The sequence below is a fragment of the Hemiscyllium ocellatum genome, chromosome 5 (assembly GCF_020745735.1).
Source record: "Hemiscyllium ocellatum isolate sHemOce1 chromosome 5, sHemOce1.pat.X.cur, whole genome shotgun sequence".
NCBI classification, from domain to species: domain Eukaryota; kingdom Metazoa; phylum Chordata; class Chondrichthyes; order Orectolobiformes; family Hemiscylliidae; genus Hemiscyllium; species Hemiscyllium ocellatum.
The window spans coordinates 77,888,890-77,909,535 of record NC_083405.1 but is presented as its reverse complement, the minus strand read 5'-3'; the positions used below and the strand labels follow the sequence as shown (position 1 = coordinate 77,909,535).

Sequence of the window (20,646 nt, the reverse complement as noted above, 5' to 3'; positions counted from 1 at the left end):
TCAATTTTTCAAAAGTTGCTGTGTTTTTTAGCAGTTTCCCCTCATGTTATGGAGTAGAATGAGATCAGAAGGTATTTTGGTCCCCTTCAAGTGTCATTTTAACCAGAATCTATTGACTAAGTAATACATCTCTGAAGTTTTATCATGCAATTCTTTCATGGCTTCAAACGATTATCAGTATTCAGTTGATGTTTGAATTTATCATTAGATATTGTAGATGCAAAATTATGAAATGTTACAGATCAAGTGCACTAATATTTAGCAACTGTAGCATGTCATTTTAAAGTTTGTCTTTTGATATTTAAAAATTCCATTTCTAAATTAAAGCTGCTTTTTTATTTGAATACATTTGAAAAACAGATTGCACAGCATTCACATGCTTTTATTGTAGATCAAATCTACTTTGGAGTGATGCATAATTATTTTTCTACAGGTAAAATACAAGAAGTGATTCTGAAGGAAAACCTTCAAAAGGAAGATGAAGTCCTGGTATCATTGGCTGGACTCAAGCAGGTAGATATAATACCACTTTCGTTTTCTTCCTGATACAAAATCCTGACTCTATTTATCTTGAATATGGCTAACATCCTGTGTAGGTGTTGAATATTTGACTTGGGGAAAAGATAAATGTCGTAATATTCCATCATTTGTTAAGTCTCAGGACTGAAAAAAAATCACACAAAAGTATGATGTCTTTAAGAACCTAGTATCTTTTCTTAGCCACCCTGTTCAAAATACTTAGAGTCATAGAGATGTACAGAATGGAAACAGACCCTTCGGTCCAATCCGCCCATGCCGACCAGATATCTCAACCCAATCAGGTCCCACCTGCCAGCACCCGGCCCATATCCCTCCAAACCCTTCCTATTCATATACCCATCCAAATGCCTCTTAAATGTTGCAATTGTACCAGACTCCACCACGTCCTCTGGCAGCTCATTCCACACATGTACTACCCTCTGTGTGGAAAAGTTGCCCCTTAGGTCTCTTTTATATCTTTCCCCTCTCACCCTAAACCTATGACCTCTAGTTCTGGACTCCCCCACCCCCAGGGAAAAGACTTTGTCCATTTATCTTATCCATGCTCCTCATAATTTTGTAAACCTCTATAAGGTCAACCCTCAGCCTCTGACGCTCCAGGGAAAACAGCCCCAGCCTGTTCAGTCTCTCCCTGTAGCTCAGATCCTCCAACCCTGGCAACACCCTTGTAAATCTTTTCTGAGCCCTTTCAAATTTCACATCTTTCCGATAGGAAGGAGACCAGAATTGCACGCAATATTCCAACAGTGGCCTAACCAATGTCCTGTACAGCCGCAACATGACCTCACAACTCCTGTACTCAATACTCTGACCAATAAAGGAAAGCATACCAAACGCCTTCTTCACTATCCTATCTACCTGCGACTCCACTTTCAAGGAACTATGAACCTGCACTCCAAGGTCTTTTTGTTCAGCAAATCTCCCTAGGGCCTTACCATTAAGAGTATAAGTCCTGCTAAGATTTGCTTTCCCAAAATGCAGCACCTCGCATTTATCTGAATTAAACTCCATCTGCCACTTCTCAGCCCATTGGCCCATCTGGTCCAGATCCTGTTGTAATCTGAGGTAACCCTCTTCGCTGTCCACCACACTTCCAATTTTGGTGTCATCTGCAAACTTACTAACTGTACCTCTTATGCTCACATCCAAATCATTTATCTAAATGACAAGAAGTAGAGGGCCCAGCCCCGATCCTTGTGGCACTCCACTGGTCACAGGCCTCCAGTCTGAAAAACAACCCTCCACCACCACCCTCTGTCGTCTACCTTTGAGCCAGTTCTGTATCCAAATGGCTAGTTCTCCCTGTATTCCGTGAGATCTAAGCTTGCTAACCAATCTCTTGTTGAATGCCTTACTGAAGTCGATAATTCTGATTAGAACTCTTACTTTGTTTCCTTCTATCTTCAGCTGTAATTTTCAGTGTTGTTCAAATACTTGCAAATGTTTTTTCTTGATCGTAATTCTATAAATGTTTTTCAAAATCTTGGTTAGTTATACTTAGTTTCTGCTGTATTCAATTTTGATCTTTGCTCTCCCTATTTACTTACCAAAGTCTACCTATAATAAATTACTCATTTGAATAATTGATATTCCTCTTCAGAAATGCCAGTTTACCGGTTTCTGAACTGAAATGAATATCTTCAATCCATCTGTTGACTGACATCCAGATATGTCTACTTTCTAATGTCATGTGTGCAGTAGTTCTGAACAGACATTGTAAGCATTCATAGGTTGACTGCAACTATGTAGTTGGCATTAGTGTCAGTGAAAAAGGATTTGCCAACTTTGCTGTTGGATTGCTATGTGGAATTTATCATTTACATGTCATCTGAAGCAGAGAGACATGTCTTTCTCGTGAATTTTTCTAATGATTACAAGATATAAAGTTTGAACAAAATGTGTCTTTTTCTTCAGCAGTATTCAATTTGTTTTTGCTTTTTAATCAACAACTTGTGGTGCACGGACATTGCAACCTGGGCAGTCAGAGCTCCCCAAACCTTGAATTCCTCACTATCAAATGCCACCCCTTTTATCTACCATGGGAATTTACTGCTGCTATATTAACTGCTGTGTACATACCGCCACAAGCAAAGGTTGAGGAAGCTCTGGACGGGCTGTATTCCACCACTAACACCCTGGAGACAGAACACCCTAAGTACCACCAGAACATTACCTGCCCCACAGGAGCCTGAGCATCTCAGACCATTGCTTACACCACTGTGTAAGATGCCTACCGCTCCATCCCCTGCTCTCATTTCGGGAACTCTGACCACAATGCCGTTTTTTTTCTCCGGGCTTAAAGGCAAAATCTCAGGCAGGAGATCCCTTCCCACATACAGGTCTAGTACTGGTCGGAGGAGGCAGAGGATCAACTCCAGTGCTGGCTAGAATTGCTGATTGAGCCATGTTTAAACAGTCTGCAGGTACCTTGGACGAGTACACCACCACCATCACAGACTTTATCAGCAAATGTGTGGAGGACTGCACACCGAGGAAGTCAATTTGGGTGTTCCACAAGAGGATATCCTGGCTGAATCTAGACATACAGAACCTGCTAAAAACCAGGTGTGAAGCCTTCAGATCAGGAGACCCACTCAAATATAAGGAATCCAAGTATGACCTTTGCAGAGCCATTAAGACAGCCAAGGACCAATACCAATCCAAACTAGAGACCCAGACAGACACCTGGCAACTATGGCAAGGACTGAATAACATCACAGTATCTAAAAAAAGGCAGTGCAAGATAGCAGACAATGAGACAGCCCTCCCAGATCATGCCTTCTATGCTCGCTTTGACCAGAAGTTCGGCAGAAAGGTAACACATATTCCAACAAGGTCCAACAAACCTATTCCAACAGTCACTGCATTAGAGGTCAGATCAGTTTTCCTTTGTGTGAATCCAAGCAAAGTGATGGGACCAGATGGAGTACCACGCTGTGCACTCAGAGCAAGCGCAGATCAACTGGCAGAAGTCTTCTCGGATATCTTCAACCTCGCCCTGCAGCAGGTCACTGTCCCTCCCTGTTACTAGAGGGCCAACACCATCCCTGTGCCTAAGACGGCTTATGCAGCATGTCTCAATGACTACCACCCAGTGGCCCTAACCTCGGTGGTCATGAAGTGCTTTGAAAGGCTGGTCATGGCATTAATCAACTCCAGCCTCCCCACTGCTCTTGACCCACTCCAATTTGCCTGTCAGACAGATCCACATCAGATGCCATGTAACTTGCCCTTCACTTCTCCCTAGAACATCTTGACACCAAGAACAGCTGGGTAAGTATCCTACTCATTGACTACAGTTCAGCCTTCAATACTATTATCCCCTCGAGACTGACTACTAAACTTAGTGATCTTGGGCTAAGCCCCACTCTCTGCAACTAGATCCTGAGTTTCCTGACACCACCATAGTCAGTTGAATCTCAGATGGCGACGAAGCAGACTACAGACAGAAGGTGGAAGACCTGGAGAAATGGTGCACTGAGAACAACCTAGCTCTCAAAGTCGACAAAACCAAGGAACTCATTATTGACTTTCGGCGGGGTGTTACTCATGCCCCCCTACACATTAACAGCACAGAGGTGGAATGAGTGGAGAGTGTCAAGCTCCTGGGAGTGGTCATCAACAACAAGCTTTCTTGGACTCTTCATGTGGTTACAAAGGCCCAAAAACGTCTCTTCTTCCAAAGGACAGCTGAGGAAATCTGGCGTGACGGCGATTATCCTTGCCAACTTTTATAGGTGTGCCACCGAGAGCATTCTGTCTGGATGTATCTCTACCTGGTATGGCAACTGTACTATTCAAGATTGGAGACAGTTACAGAGAGTGGTGAACTTAGCCCAGACAATCACAAACGTCCCATCTATCGAATCCATCTACCAGGCCTGCTGTCAAGGAAAGGCCACCAGCATTCTCAAAGATCCATCCCACCCTGGCAATGCTTTTTTATACCCTCTACCACTGGGGAGAAGGTATACAAGCCGAGACGCATGCACCATGTGGTTTTGTAACAGTTTCTATCCTACTGTTGTTAGAATACTGAATGGACTCACAACCTCTTAGCAATGTTTTGCCTATTATTTACTTATCTATGCTGTTTAACTCTGTGATCTGCTTGTATTGTTCACAAGACAAAGCTTTTCACTGTACCTTGGTACACGTGACAATAAATGCAATTCAATTTAATTCAATTCAATGTGTTTTGATTTAATTTGATTTATTATTGTGCTGTGTACCAAGATACACTGAAAAGTGTTGTTTTGCATGCTATCCAGACAAATCATACCTTACATACTTACATCAGGGTCATAGAACAGAACGCGCAATGTAGTGTTACAGCTGCAGAGAGGTTGCAGAGAAAGTTCAACTCTAATATATGAAGGGTCTCTTCACAAACCTGATAACACAGGGAAGGAGCTATTCTTGAATCTGTTGGTATGTGTTTGCAAACTTTTGTATCTTCTGCCTGACGGAAGAGGGTATAACTGGGGTGGGAGGGATTTCTGATTATGTAGGCTGCTTTCCCAAGGCAGGGGGGATGTTTACACTGAGTCAATGGAAGGAGGGCTGGTTTTTGTGATGGTTTGGACTCTGTTCACAATTCTCTGTAATTTCGTGTAGTCTTGGGCAGAGCAGTTACCATACCACACAGTGATGCATCCAGATAGGATGCTTTCTATGATGTATCTATAAAAATCGGTTAAAGTAATTGTGGACATGCCAAATATCCTTAGCTTTCTGAGGAAATGGAGGCATTGGAGTGCTGTCTTGACTGTAGTGTCGAAGTAGCTGGAATATAAATGATATTTACTCCCAGGAATTTGAAGCTCTCAACTATCTCCACCTCAACCCACTGACACGGACAGGTATGTGTCCTCCACTCTGTTTCCTGACGTCAATGCTCCTTCATTCTGCTGACATTGTAGTTTCAACTTCATATTGCGTCCCCAGCATTCACAATTTGTACTTATAGCAGCAGATAAGAACAAGAGATGAAAGTTTGTTCACTGAAACCCTTGAAGGTGATTTTTTAGAACCATAGAAAATAGGAGCAGGATAACCCATTCAACCCTTCAGACTGTCCCACCATTCAATATGATCATGGCTGATCATTCAGCTCAGTGACCCACTCCCACTTTTTCCCCATTACCTTTGATATCTTTGGTCCCAAAAACTATATCTAACTTCTTAAAAACATTGTGATGTGGCCTCAAATGCGATCTGTGGCAAAAAAGTCTTCAGACTAACCACTCTCTGGGTGAAGACATTTCTCCTCATCTCAGTCCTAACTGGCCTACTCCATATCCATAGACAATTACCCCTGATTCTGGGCTGCCCAGTCATCAGGAACATCCAGCATTTATGTTGCCTTGTCCTGTTCAAAAGGTATTCGTTTCTGTGAAATGCCCCCTCATTTTTCTAAACTCTAGTGAATGCAGTTCTTACCAATCCAGCCTTACTTCGTCGATCCAGCCATCCTAGGAATCAGTCTGGTAACTTTTGTTGAATTCCCTCCATAACCAGAACATAATTCCTCAGGTAAGGAAGTCCATGTACTCCATATCACCATAAATGCCCTATATTGTCTCTGTTAACTTGTCAAAATACTGCAGCTGATTAATTAGATATTTTAATAAATTTATGCTGGCTTTTCCAAATTAAACTATATTTTTCCATATGACTGTTAATCTTTTCCTGAATAATTGTTTCTAAAAGGTTTCCTACCATCCATGTTAAAGTGACTGGTCTGTAATTCCTGGGTTTATCTTTACAACTTTTTTGAACCAGTGTATAATATTTGCAACTTTTCAGTCCTCTGGCACCACCATGAGTTCAGGGAAGATTGGAATATTGAAACAAAATCAGAAATTGCTGGAACATTTTAGCAGGTCTGGCGGCATCCATGAAGAGAAGGCAGGGTTAATGTTTCTGATTCAGTGATCCTCATTCAGATTTCCAGTATCAATAGTTCTTTGTTTTTTTTATCTAAGATTGAAAGATTATTGTCAGTGTTTCTGCAATTTTCCCTCTTCCTTCTATATCATTGGATGAGTCCTCCTGCCTTTGCCAACCTTATGTATTGCCATTTTATCCAGTAACTCCTTTTAACAAATTTTAACTCATCTAATAACTGAGTTTCTTTGTCTATCACTGTGGCCAATCAGTGTCTGCATCAAAGGTAGAAGTAGATGCAAAAATCCATTTGACACCTTTCCATAACTCCTGATTCTATGTGTAAATCCTCTTGGTTCTTAAGAGCCACAGAATATAAACTTTCACTGCTGTAAATTATTTACATATTTCCAGTTATTAGTTATGCGATAGATTCAGACAGAAAATTGTGCTTCTAATAAATCATGGTTACCTGGAGCTGGTAATCAGATTTTAGTTTTGAACTGTAGTAAATTGATTTTATAAGAGCATGAATTGCTGACAACTGGTGAAGGTTTAGAGGAAAGATTTTTTTCGCATCTTAATTCACTGAATTGATTGTGTCTGCTTTTGTGTCACAAATGTTGAATACAAACTAAAGTAATACACTTACTCATTAATAGTTATGATTTTTTAAAAATCATTTACTAAGCATTTATAGTCATTCTCAGATGAAATAAATTTTTATGATAAAATAATGTGAACAGAGACAATTTTTTATCCAATTTCAACAGTTCTATAAGTTCAATATCGTAAAAATATGCACCGTCTACAAATGTTTCTGCAGAGGTCTGCTTTAGTATATTTAGTGTTAATCATGCAATGTGTTATAATTAGTTTGCCTGTAGTTGCACAAATGGCATGGTTGTTACTAAAAGGTCCACATCTGCATTTATTAGTGATGGCTAAACGTTAATCACATCAGATGAAATAACTCACAGCCGGCTGTCAAAGCAGTACATGACAATCACAAGCAAGGTCATACTTGTTTTTCTCTTGTAAAATGTTCCCAAACCAGGCTGTGATTGTGTTATAGCAATAACAATTCAATTTCATTTAAGGGATTTCAAACAAATCAAAGTCTATTTTTAGTCTTGTGATCTTGAACTAGATTATTGTGTAAGCCTTTTATTAGTGGAATAAATAAGCAAGTGAAGAATGACAAAGTCAAAGTTTAGAGTCATGTACCGTTATTTCTAAAGGCATACTGGCCAACTGGTAGCATTGCATTCCTTAAATTTGTAGTGCGAAAACATACTTATTTTGACTTAAACCATTTGCTTTGTGTCAAGAACATTATTTTGTTCCTTTTAATTCTTTGTGCTACGGTAATTAAATATCGGTAGCTGAACTGAAAATTACTTGATTGTACCAGTACTGGAATCCATTTGAAAATACTAATAATGTATATGTAATAAGACGCAAGTGGTTGGGCGGGAGATGAAGAAGGCAGACATTTGGGAAATTGAGAAAACTGGTGGCTGCCTATTGCTAAATCAGTAAATGGCACAGCAAGTTCATGACTTCTATAATAATATCCACTGTTCCTTACCTTTGTACAGTGAGCTGGGAAAGAAATTAAAGTAAGTATTACAGCTCTACTCACCGCAGAATACAGGGAATCAAATGTTACAACTAAGAACAGCCAAGCAATATCACAAAATAGTGCAGATTGGTGGTTTTGCTAGTGGAGGCATCAATAATTAAAAATTGCATGTTCATGCACAGTAACTAAATGTGAACTAAGAGTTATTTCACAAAGCTCTGGTTTTCCATTTGAAAGGCCTTACATAATAGGTTTTTATATAATTAGTATTGTGAAAAGATAGAGAGGGAAAGTAAAAATTAAGAGTGAAAGTTTAAATAGGCCAATAAATCAATATTAAATGGAATAAAAAGGGTTTTTAATAAGCATTAATAAACATTACTGGATTAATCTAGATGGGTAGTAACAACTAACAAGTAACAGTGGTTAGCACTGCTGCCTCACAGCGCCTGTAGACCTGGGTTCAATTCCCGACTCAGGCGACTGACTGTGTGGAGTTTGCACGTTCTCCCCGTGTCTGCGTGGGTTTCCTCCGGGTGCTCCGGTTTCCTCCCACAGTCACAAAGATGTGCGGGTCAGGTGAATTGGCCATGCTAAATTGCCCGTAGTGTTAGGTAGGGGGTAAGTGTAGGGGTATGGGTGGGTTGCGCTTTGGCGGGTCGGTGTGGACTTGTTAGGCCGAAGGGCCTGTTTCCACACTGTAAGTCTAATCTAACTCAAGAATGAAGATGGAACTCTATTTTTCACAGATAAGGTTATGGAGAAAATACTAGACTACGTATACTGTAGTATCTTCATGGAGGAAGTGAGGACTGCAGATGCTGAAGGTCAGAGTCAAAATGTGTGCCGCTGGATGCGGCCTAACCTGCTGTGCTTTTCCATCACCACACGTTTTGACTGTAGTATCTTCATGTCTACCTAGTTAGGAAAAGACTAAAACAAGGTAGTATTATTGATAGAGTTAGTGTTGAAGAGTCATGGACTTAATATCATTAAGAGAGTAAGGAGGGAGTTTGGTGGAGCATTAAATGATTTGCCACAGTTGAGGCCGAGGCAATTATTTCTTTAAGGGAAGAATTTGGTAGATTGCATCCGAATGCCAAAAGAAGGAGACTGTTGTTGTGGTTCTGTTCGCCGAGCTGGGAATTTGTGTTGCAGACGTTTCTTCCCCTGTCTAGGTGACATCCTCAGTGCTTGGGAGCCTCCTGTGAAGCGCTTCTGTGATGTTTCCTCCGGCATTTATAGTGATTTGTATCTGCTGCTTCCGGTTGTCAGTTGCTGTCCGCTACAGTGGCCGGTATATGGGGTCCAGGTCGATGTGATTATTGATTGAATCTGTGGATGAGTGCCATGCCTCTAGGAATTCCATGGCTGTTCTCTGTTTGGCTTGTCCTATAATAGTAGTGTTGTCCCAGTTGAACTCATGTTGCTTGTCATCTGAGTGTGTGGCTAGTAAGGATAGCTGGTCATGCCGTTTCATGGCTAGTTGGTGTTCATAGATGTGGATCGTTAGCTGTCTTCCTGTTTGTCCTACGTAATGTTTTGTGCAGTCCTAGCATGGGATTTTGTACACTAGTGTACAACCGGAAGTGGCAGATACAATCACTACAAATGCCGGAGGAAACATCACAGAAGCGCTTCACAGGAGGCTCCCAAGCACTGAGGATATCACCTAGACAGGGGACAAAATGTTTGCAACACAAATTCCCAGCTCGGCGAACCGAACCACAACAACGAGCACCCGAGCTACAGATCTTCTCCCAAACTTTGAAAAGAAGGAGACTGTTCGCGAATTTTGAATTGCTGTAGTAGAAGGCCATCAAGTTGCTCTCGCATCAAAGAGAAATAATTGGTGGTGAGTTTAACCTGAGCGTCACCCCCACACTTCAAGTGTAGGCGGAATTGGAGAAGGTGGGACCTTCATGGTAATCTCAGCCAGTGGAAGAATTGAATTCACACTATTCACATCATGGCAAACCACCCGCCCAGCAAACTGAGATAACAGACCCAAAGAAGCCAGCAGAGACATCACAAGGCTGATGGCTTCCTCCAGTACTATAAATGTTTGAAAACAGGAGTAAGGCAATATTCTGTATTATTTCTGAACCTTATTGGTGTATTCAACATATTGGATAGTGAAGACTGGCATCTGTGTGTTCTAGGCATTTAAAAAATGATTTCAGTTTTTTTTACACAAAGGCGATTTAGCAGATTTGCCTTTAGATCGAGTATTGTTGAGCAATATGGGTGATGATGGTTGCTCCCCTATATAGTATTGTAACTTTGACATGGCTGAAGAAAGATCTTGAAAACATTGGTGAAGGATTGAATGCTTGTCCTAATGGTCGATTCACATTAAAACCAAGGCGTTCAGGCATATGTCGTTATGATCAACAAACTCTTAAGTTAGATTTATAACATAAAAGCAGAAAGGAGCATAGAGAATATGATTTCTGCCAGACACTAACTTTCAGACATTGGATGTGGCATAGAAATCTTCACTCATTCCATGACCCTGATTATTTCCTTAAGTGGTCTAATATCCTTAATAGGAATTTAAAGACAGCTATATATCTGTGTGTGCAAAATTATACATAATCAAAGGATTTAATATTAGCACCCTGTTTTGAACTAGACCAGGAAACTCTTGTCTTTCAGACGCATATTTTGTTAAACGCTCTGATAATAGGATGGGTTACGTTAAATGAGATGAGACTTTATTGGAATCATTAAGCTGTTTTTTCCACATTTATGTAAAATTCCAGAGCAACATTTGCGCTCAGTTTCACTCATTTTCATCACTACAACTTGCTTGTCTTCACATAATATTAAAAAATCAATGTAACTGAAACAGAACAAATCCTGATGAAATTCTGATGAAGAGTTACTCAAAATGTTAATTCTCCTTTCTCCCTGCAGATGCTGTCAGACCTGCTGAGTTTCTCCAGCAATCGCTTTTTTTTTCAGAAAAAGTCCTCTGCAGGAAACATTGAACTTTAGCTCAAATGACAGAGAAGCATCAACAAGAACATATCGGGGCAAACATCAGTGTAATCTAGTCTCTCCTATACCCCAAGGCCTCGCATATACTCCAGCTCCTCACTGCATTTTCTGTGGGGTTTTTATTGTTATACTCAAAACCAGTCTTCAGTGTCACTTTTAGTCAAAACAAATCTCCCTCTCAGCAGAATCCACCAACGTAACTTAGCAATAATTCTGCTGACTCCAAATAAACCAAGTTGTTCAGAGAAAGTCAAGAGTGACCAACTGCTGTTGATCAGAATACCCAGTCTGAATCTAGCTAGTTCCCTTGTGTAATTTAACCCATCAATAGTTATACTTTGATCAAAAGTTGTATTTGTACCATATATTATTACACCAAACTTCAGCAGTGACAGCACAGTTTGAATACTATTACTGAACACTAAATAGAGGATAGATCAGGGTGGTGCTGGGAAAGCACAGCAGGTCAGGCAGCATCCAAGGAACAGGAAAATTCACATTTCTGGCAAAAGCCCTTCGTCCGGAATGCAGCCCTCCTAATGAATGGCTTTTGCCCAAAACGTCGATTTTCCTGCTCCTCGGATGCTGCCTGACCTGCTGTGGTTTCCCAGCACCACTCTAATCTAAACTCTGGTTTCCAGCATCTGCAGTGCTCACTTTTGCCTCCTAAATGGAGGATGTTGTGTACAGGCTTTTGGAATCAACACAGACATCTACTATATACACTGGCACCACCCCCCCACCTTTTCCTCCGCTACATCGATGACTGTATCGGCGTTGCCTCGTGCTCCCACGAGGAGGTTGAACAGTTCATCAACTTTACCAACACCTTCCATCCCGACCTCAAATTCACCTGGACTGTCTCAGACTCCTCCCTCCCCTTCCTAGACCTTTCCATTTCTATCTCAGGCGACCGAATCAACACAGACATCTACTATAAACCGACTGACTCCCATAGCTACCTGGACTGCACCTCCTCCCACCCTGCCCCCTGTAAAAATGCCATCCCATATTCCCAATTCCTTCGTCTCTGCCGCATCTGCTCCCAGGAGGACCAGTTCCACTATTGTACAGCCCAGATGGCCTCCTTCTTCCAGGACCGCAGATTCCCCCCAGACGTGATCGACAATGCCCTCCACCGCATCACCTCCACTTCCCGCTCCTCCGCCCTTGAGCCCCGCCCCTCCAACCGCCACCAAGACAGAACCTCACCGGTTCTCACCTACCACCCCACCAACCTCCATATACAGCGTATCATCCGCCGTCATCTCCGCCACCTCCAAACGGACCCCACCACCAGGGATATATTTCCCTCCCCTCCCCTATCAGCGTTCCGCAAAGACCACTCCCTTCGTGTCTCCCTCGTCAGGTCCACACCCCCCACCAACCCAACCTCCACTCCCAGCACCTTCCCCTGCAACCGCAGGAAATGCAAAACTTGCGCCCACACCTCCTTCCTTACTTCTCTCCAAGGCCCCAAAGGATCCTTCCATATCCGCCACAAATTCACCTGCACCTCCACACACATCATCTATTGCATCTGCTGCACCCGATGTGGCCTCCTCTATATTGGGGAGACCGTCCACCTACTTGTGGAACGCTTCAGGAAATACCTCTGGGACGCCCGGACCAACCAACCCAACCACCCCGTGGCTCAACACTTTAACTCTCCCTCCCACTCAACCGAAGACATGCAGGTCCTTGGACTCCTCCATCGCCAGAACATAACAACACGACGGTTGGAGGAAGAGCGCCTCATCTTCCGCCTGGGAACCCTACAAGGAATGAACTCAGATTTCTCCAGTTTCCTCATTTCCCCTCCCCCCACCTTGTCTCAGTCGATTCCCTCGAACTCAGCACCGCCCTCCTAACCTGCAATCTTCTTCCTGACCTCTCCGCCCCCACTCCACTCCGGCCTATCACCCTCACCTTGACCTCCTTCCACCTATCACATCTCCATCGCCCGTCCCCCAAGTCCCTCCTCCCTAGCTTTTATCTTAGCCTGCCTGGCACACTCTCCTCATTCCTGATGAAGGGCTCTGGCCCGAAACGTCGAATTTCCTGTTCCTTGGATGCTGCCTGACCTGCTGTGCTTTAACCAGCAACACATTTTCAGCTCTGATCTCCAGCATCTGCAGACCTCACTTTTTACTACAGGCTTGTGGTAGTCAGGATATGTGTTAGTCACTGCAGATTTCCTAGCCTTTGTTCTGTTCAAATAGCCACAGTATTTATACGACTGGTCTGTTCAGTGGTAACCCACAGGATGTTTATAGTGAGGGATTCAGCAATAGTAATGCCATTGAAAATGTGATGATCATTTCTCTTGTTGGAATGGGTCATTGCTTACCACTTGTGTGGCAAGTATGTTATTGTCCACATTAGCCCAAGCCTGAATGTTATTCAGGTTACTGCATATGGGCATGGACTGCTTTAGTATCTGAGTAGCTGCAAATGATGCTGAGCATTGTGCAACCATAAGTAAACATTTCATTTCTGACTTTATGCCTGAAGGAAAGGATTTGACTGAAGATTCTGAGGAATACCTGCACCAGTGTAGGATAAGCTTATGATGGAACAGGGAAAAAACAATAGGTGTGCTTTCTTTATCGGGAGGGCCTGAAGTAATTGACCACAAACAGCCACAACCATCTTCCTCTGTCTCACCAATGGAAATGTTTCCCCTAATTCCATTGACTTCCATTTTGTTAGGGTTCCTTGATGCCATATTTGGTCAAACCCTGCCTTGATGTCAAGGGCATTCGCTCTCACCTCACATCTGGAGTTTGCTTTTTTTATCTGTGTTCGGACCAAGGCTGCAGTGAGGTCAGAAGCTAAGTGTCTATTAATGGAATCCAGATTGAATGTTAGTGAGCAGGTTCTTGCTGAGCACATGCCACTTGATGGTACTGCTGATGTGTCTTCAATCACTAGGTTCATGATCAAAGGAAGACTGATGAGTTGGTAATTGGCTAGGTTGGATTTGTCCTGCTTTTTGTTGACTGGAGGTACCTCAGCAATTTGCCATTTTGGCAGGTAATTGTCAGTATTGTAGCTGAATGTGACCAAATAGCTGGGTTGTGGCTAGTTTTGGAGTAAAAGTCTTTCTTATATTGCCAGAACATTGTCAGTGCCTCTAGCCTTTGCAGTATCTAATGTTTTAAGTGAATTGAATTGCTGAAAATTGGTATCTGTGACATTGGAGAGCTGAGGAGGAGGCAGAGTTGAATCATCCATTCTCCACGAATGGATGGTTGCAAATGCGCTGGTGCACTGGATATCCACTGTCATCCTAGGATGATGACGTCAGCGTGTACGAGGGGCATAATTAAAAATTGAGGGGTGATAGATTTACGACAGATGTTTGAGGCAGGTTCTTTACGCAGAGAGTGGTAAGGGTATGGAATGTACTACCTACTAATGTGGTCAACTCAGCCACATGAGGGAGATTTAAACAATCCTTAGATAAGCACATGGATGATTTTGGGATAGTGTAGGGGGACGAGCTGAGAATAGTTCACAGATCAGTGCAACATTGAGGGCCGAAGGATGTGTTCTGCACTGTATTGTTCTATGTTCTGTAATTAGGAATGGGGATAATTATTAAGCCCCCTCTGTTTGTCCATTGTTAACTGTGCACTACCATTCACAGTTGAATGAGGCAAGAGTGTTGAACTTAGCTCTGAGCTGTTGGTTGTGGGATCAGTTAATCTGTCAGACAGTGCTAATGTTATTTGGCATGCAAAGGTACTTCACCACATTGAGTTTTTAGTTTCAGGAATGCCTAGTGTTTATCTTGACCTACCTGCTGGACTCTCCATAGAACCAGGTTGATCACTCATTTTAATGGAATAGTAGAATGGGAATATACTAGGCCATGAGGTTACAGATTGTGTTTGAATATATTTATGCTGCTGATGATGATCCACATAGCGTTATGGATGGTCAGATTTTGAGCTACTAGATCTGTTTGTAATCTATCCCATTTAACATCATGTAAATACCATGCCATGTGGCAGCTGGTAAAATTTGAATTCAGTTAATAAATTAAGAGACAAAAGCTAGCCACAGTGCTGGTGACTGTGAAACTACCATCGATAGTAATAAAACCATCTGATTTACTCATGTTTTTTAGGGATGGAAATCTTGTCCGGCCTACATGTGACTCCAGACCTAATCAATGTTGCCTCTAAGCTTCATAGCTGTGCACTGCGCAGCCACTGAAAGGCTCCTCCAGAGTGATATCACTGATTGTGGCATTGTCTTCTGGTTCCAGAAGTCGCTGCCCCACACACAATACACAGCTGGATGGAAAATTAGAGAGAACACAGCCCACAACAATGTGATCGTCTGTTAAGTGCCCCCTGAAATGGCATGGCATGCCACTCAGTTCAAATGGAATTTGAGATCGCTAACATGTCAGTTTTGTGATCAGAACCCACACCTCATGAAAGAATGACTGTAAAGATGAGACTTTGCCTTCAAAAGGACTATATGGTGGTCACTGACTATCCTGGGCTGATGCATTTGTGCTGCAAATGTGTTGCTGGTCAAAGCACAGCAGGTTAGGCAGCATCTCAGGAATAGAGAATTCAACGTTTCGAGCATAAGCCCTTCATTTGTGACAAGTTGTTAAGGATGAGGTCAACAAGGCTTTTCCTTCTTTTTGATTCCCTTGCCAGCTGCTGTAGATCCAGTCCAGTAGCTCTGCCCTTCAACCAGCTCAGTTTTTATTTCCTCCCAGCCACTGTTGGAGATGGACGTTGAAATCCACCAGCCAGAGTACTTTCTATGGCCTTGTCACCCTTGGTGGTGTTTTCATGTGATTTCAACATGGAGGAGTAATACTTTAATTAGCTAAGAGGCATTGGAGGGTTGGTGTTAATTAGCAGAAGATTTCTTCATTTATGTCTGACAATGGCTACTTAATGCATTGCATGAAATGTGAAGTCATTGTTAAGAACTCTTAAGGCAACTCTATCTTGACTCTATGCCACTGTTTTCCTAACTGTGCTGATCTAATCTGCTAATGCATCAGGACATATTCTGAATTGGTGATGGTGGTATCAAGGATATGGGAAGTTTGATTCCATGAGTATGACTGTGGAATTGTGCTGCTACAAACTACTAGATGTTATTAAGGAGGACCTTTCAGGGCCAACGGGGCTATATTTGCTGTTTCTTCCAGTGCTAAATTTCTTGTCAGTTGGTTAATTCAGTCTCATTCCGCTTAATCTCTGTAACACTTTAATGCAACTGAGTGGCTTATTTGACCATTTCAATACTCCTGTTCGTGCAGAGACTTGTACAAAGTTGATGTTGTACTTTTCCATGCTCCTTGATAGTGCCAGTAGGCTTTCTGGCAGATGTGTTACTGTATTCTTGTACGCATACATCTGTTAAAAAGGGTGTTGGTGAGACCATAGTTTGAATAAAGTGTTCAGTTTAGATCACCTTATTTAAGGGAGGATGTAAATGCTTTGGAATATGTTCAGAAGAGGTTTAATAGATTGATACATAAGTTGTCTTATGAAGATTGCATGGGCTCAGTTTGTTTCCACTGAAATTTCGAACAGTGAAGGGTGATTTGGTTGAAATATATCAGTTCATGAATGGTCTTGACAAGGTGGACATGGAAAAGATGCTACCTATTGTGGATCAGTCAAAGTCCCACGGGCACTGTTTTAAAGTTGGGGTCATCCTTTCAGAAATGAGAATTTTTTTCTGAGGGTTGTGCAGCTTTGAAACTGTGCCTCAGAAAGCAATAAAAGTGGGGTCATTGAAATTTTTAAGAAAGCAATGAATAGATTCTTGTTATGAAGGAGATAGATAGGAATGTGGAGTTCAAAAGACAAACAGATCATGTTGAAGCAGGCTCAAGGGACCAAATGTTCTACTTCTGCTCCTGTTCATTTTGGAGTGTGTTTGGTGAGGAGAAAGTAGGATAGGAGAAGGAGGATTATATGCATGTGTAATTACAAATGAAATAGAACCAACCATCAGACATGCAGCCCTTGAATTCATCACTAGATTAATTTAGATGACTATAATATTCTCATCAGTCTTTCCTAAAGATTCCTTTACAAGGCTATAAAGTAGCCATTTGGATTTCACAGTAATATATCTAAAATAGTCTGTTTTGTAGATTGTTCCTCAACATATTACTGTAGAAAACCTTTTTGTAGACAGTCAAGTCTTGTGGCCTCCGTCTTGACTGCACCAACAGAGTAGCAAGCACTATCTTCTACATAAGGGTGAGAATGTGTGCCTATCCTCAGCCAAATTAGGTGCCACTACTTGTAATTGTTTGCCATCTAGTCCTGGAAGAGAAAAAGGAAAATGTTTCTGTGAGTGTAATCTGATTTCTGTGAGTCTGATTGGGTGATGTATCTGTCAGACAGCACAGCTTTGTATGTGGGAAATTGTGTCTCACAAACTTGATTGAGCTTTTTTTTGAGGATATGACCAAAAAAGGATAGATAAGGGCAGAATGGTAGACGCTGTTTACATGGACTTTCGTAAACCTTTTGACAAGGTTTCACATGTTAGACTGTTTAGTAAAGTTAGATCACGTGGATACAAAATTGACTTGATGGTACAAGACAGTGCATGGTGGTAGTGGAAGGTTTTTTTTCGGCTGAAGGTCTGTGACCAGTGGTATTCCGCAAGGATCGGTGTTGGATCCATTGTTGTTTGTCATTTATATAAACGATTTGGATGCGAATTTTGGAAGCGTGATTGGTAAGTTTGGGAATGACATCAAAATTGGTGGTGTAGTAGGTAGTGACGAAGGTTAACTGAGATTACAGAGAGATCTTGATTAATTTGTCCAATGGGATAAGGAATGCAGATGGAGTTTAATTTAGATAATTGCGAGGTGTTGCATCTTGATAAGACAAACCAGGGCAAGGCTTAAACAGGTATTGGTAGAGCCCAGGGGACTGTCAAAACAGAGAGATCTAGGAGTTCTTTGAAAGTTACATCACAGGTAGACAGGGTGGTAACGAAGGCATTTTGCATGCTTAACTTCATTGCTCAGACTATTGAGTATGGGATTTGGGATGTCATGTTGAGGTTGTACTGGATGTTAGCGAGAGTACTTTTAGAGTACTGTGTACAGTTCTGGTCACCCTGCTTTAGGAAGGTAAATTGGAGAGGGTTCAGAAAAGATCCACCAGGATGTTGCCAGGAATGGAGGGTTTAAGTTACAAAAACAGGCTGGATAGGCTCGGACCTTTTTAACTGGTGCATAGAAGGATGAGGCATGATATTATAGGGGTTTATAAAGTCATAAAGGGCATAAGTAAGGTGAATAGCAAAGGAAATTTTTCCAGGACAGGGGAGTTCAAAACTAGAGGGCATATTTTTAAAATGAGAGGATAAAGATTTAAAAGGTACTGGAGGTGCGACATTTTGACACACACAATGGTTCATATGTGGAAAGAATCGCCCAGAGGAAGTGGTGGATGCAGGTACAGTTAAAACATTTAGAAGACATTTGGACACATATGTGAATAGGAAAGGTGTAGAGGGATGTGGGCCAAAGCAGGTAAATGGGACTAGTTTGGTAAACTTGGTCAGTCTGGATGAGTTGGACTGCAGGAACGGTTTCTGTGCTGTATGACTCTGAATATTTGGCAACAGATTTAAGTTGTGAGAATAAGGCTGCAGTAGCATTAAGTTTGAAAATGAGGTAAATGTAAGTGAGTTGTGGATCCAAGAGACTGGTAGATAGGTGAGTGACTATAGTCCATTGGTCAATATATGAGGCTACTAAATCAGTCATTAGAAAATTAGCATCCTTGTATATTCTTTTCTGAAGGTGTTGGTCTTGCTGGTAAGAACCCTGAAAGGTGAATCACAACCTTCTGCTGCAATCCATCCAGTCATATAAACTCATAGTGCTGTTCGGAAATGAGTTCCAAGAGTTTGATCCAAGAATATGGAGTGTGTAGTGATATAACTCCAAATAAAGATGCTCATTCCTGATGAAGAGCTTCTGCTCGAAACGTCGACTCTCCTGCTCCTTCGATGCTGCCTGACCTGCTGTGCTTTTCCAGCGCCACACTTTTCGACTCTGATCTCCAGCATCTGCAGTCTTCACTTTCTCCAAAGTTGGCAAGCGGTTTGCAAGGAAACATGCAGATGGTGGTGTTCCTTTGCGTCTGCTGCCCTTGTTTTCCTATCTGGGAGGATTTGAAAGGTGTTGTTGAAGCATTGTTAGTTAGTCGCTGGAGTGTATCTTGTACATGCTGCCACTGTGCATTGGTGATGCAGGCAGTGAAAGTTTAAGTTGATATATGGAAATGTCAAAGCGGGCTTCTTTGTTCTTCGATGAAATTGAGCTTCTTAAGACTGGAGACACACTTCTCAGCAAGTGGGTATATTCCACCACGTTCCTAATGTGTGCCGTGGGCGGCACAGTAGCACAGTGGTTAGCACTGCTGCCTCACGGCACCAGAGACCCGGGTTCAATTCCCGTCTCAGGCGACTGACTGTGTGGAGTTTGCACATTCTCCCCGTGTCTGCATGGGTTTCCTCCGGGTGCTCCGGTTTCCTCCCACAGTCCAAAAATGTGCAGGTTAGGTGAATTAGCCATGCTAAATTGCCCGTAGTGTTAGGTTAAGGGGTAAATGTAGGGAATGGGTCTTGGTGGGTTGCGCTTCGGCGGGTTGGTGTGGCCTTGTCTGAAGGGCCTGTTTCCACACTGTAAGTAATGTAAAATGGTGAACAGAGTATGGGGAGTCAGGAGTTGAGTTAGCATAAAATTCCCGGCCACTATCTTACTCTTGTTATCATAATTAAAACCATTTACTGTATCGTACTTCTGGGCCTCCTGTCTTCTGATTTCAGTGGAACATACTATCTCTAACTCCATTGCTAAAGATAATAAAAATACTTGCTCCTTTAAGCAACACAGTTTTGTGGAAACCAAAAATCCATGTACAGTCAATCTCAATATTGCTCCCAAAGCTAGGGAGATTCTTGCATTAGTGTCAGCCCTACATCCCTGCAAAGGATAGAAATTTTCTCTGAACATCGTTCTTTTATCATGTCTAACCTTCAGTCTCTCTCTTTCCATTACAAACATTATTCTTTCTTACATGTTATAAATAATAATGAATAATAATTATACCATCTTGTTTTCTCTAGATTCCATATCCAAATGCTCTTCTGTGTTGAAATTGTTCTCTCTTATCTCTAAATACAGCCAACTTAGCAAAGCATCAGTTCGAGTTCACAGAGTCAAATCATTACTTCCAGCCATTTTGTTGTGTTATTTTAAATTGAAAAGCCATTTTGTGGTTAACAAAAATCTACATATACTTGTTGCTTCAGACAACAGCCTAAATTCAAATTTTAGATCCTCAAGTTTGCCTCCTCAAAGTTTTGTACCAGAAAGGTAGTCATTCTGCTCTGCTGATCTTGACACCCTTTGTCCTTTCTTTCAATTAGCTCCATTTTGATTTTCCTCCTCTTTAGTCCCCAATGTTGGTGGTGCCCTGTACTAAGGATAACAGCTTCTCACTGACCTTTCTTAGTTTAAAAGCAGTTGACAGATTGATGTGGAAGCAGTTTTTTTTAAAAACTCTGTGATTACCCAAAGCTGCTGTAGATTCCAAAATTGG

The 20,646-nt window shown here is 41.9% G+C and overlaps 1 protein-coding gene across 12 annotated transcripts in view; it reads left to right on the top strand.

The window, feature by feature from the left end:
* The window catches only part of tbc1d5 (TBC1 domain family, member 5), a 518,645-nt gene that overhangs the window by 473,082 nt on the left and 24,917 nt on the right, over nt 1-20,646 (top strand). For all 12 annotated transcript variants that reach the window (XM_060824884.1, XM_060824877.1, XM_060824878.1 and 9 more), the window contains one exon: nt 434-513. In XM_060824884.1, the coding sequence (XP_060680867.1) occupies nt 434-513 (80 nt within the window). The remainder of the gene's footprint in view (nt 1-433; nt 514-20,646) is intronic.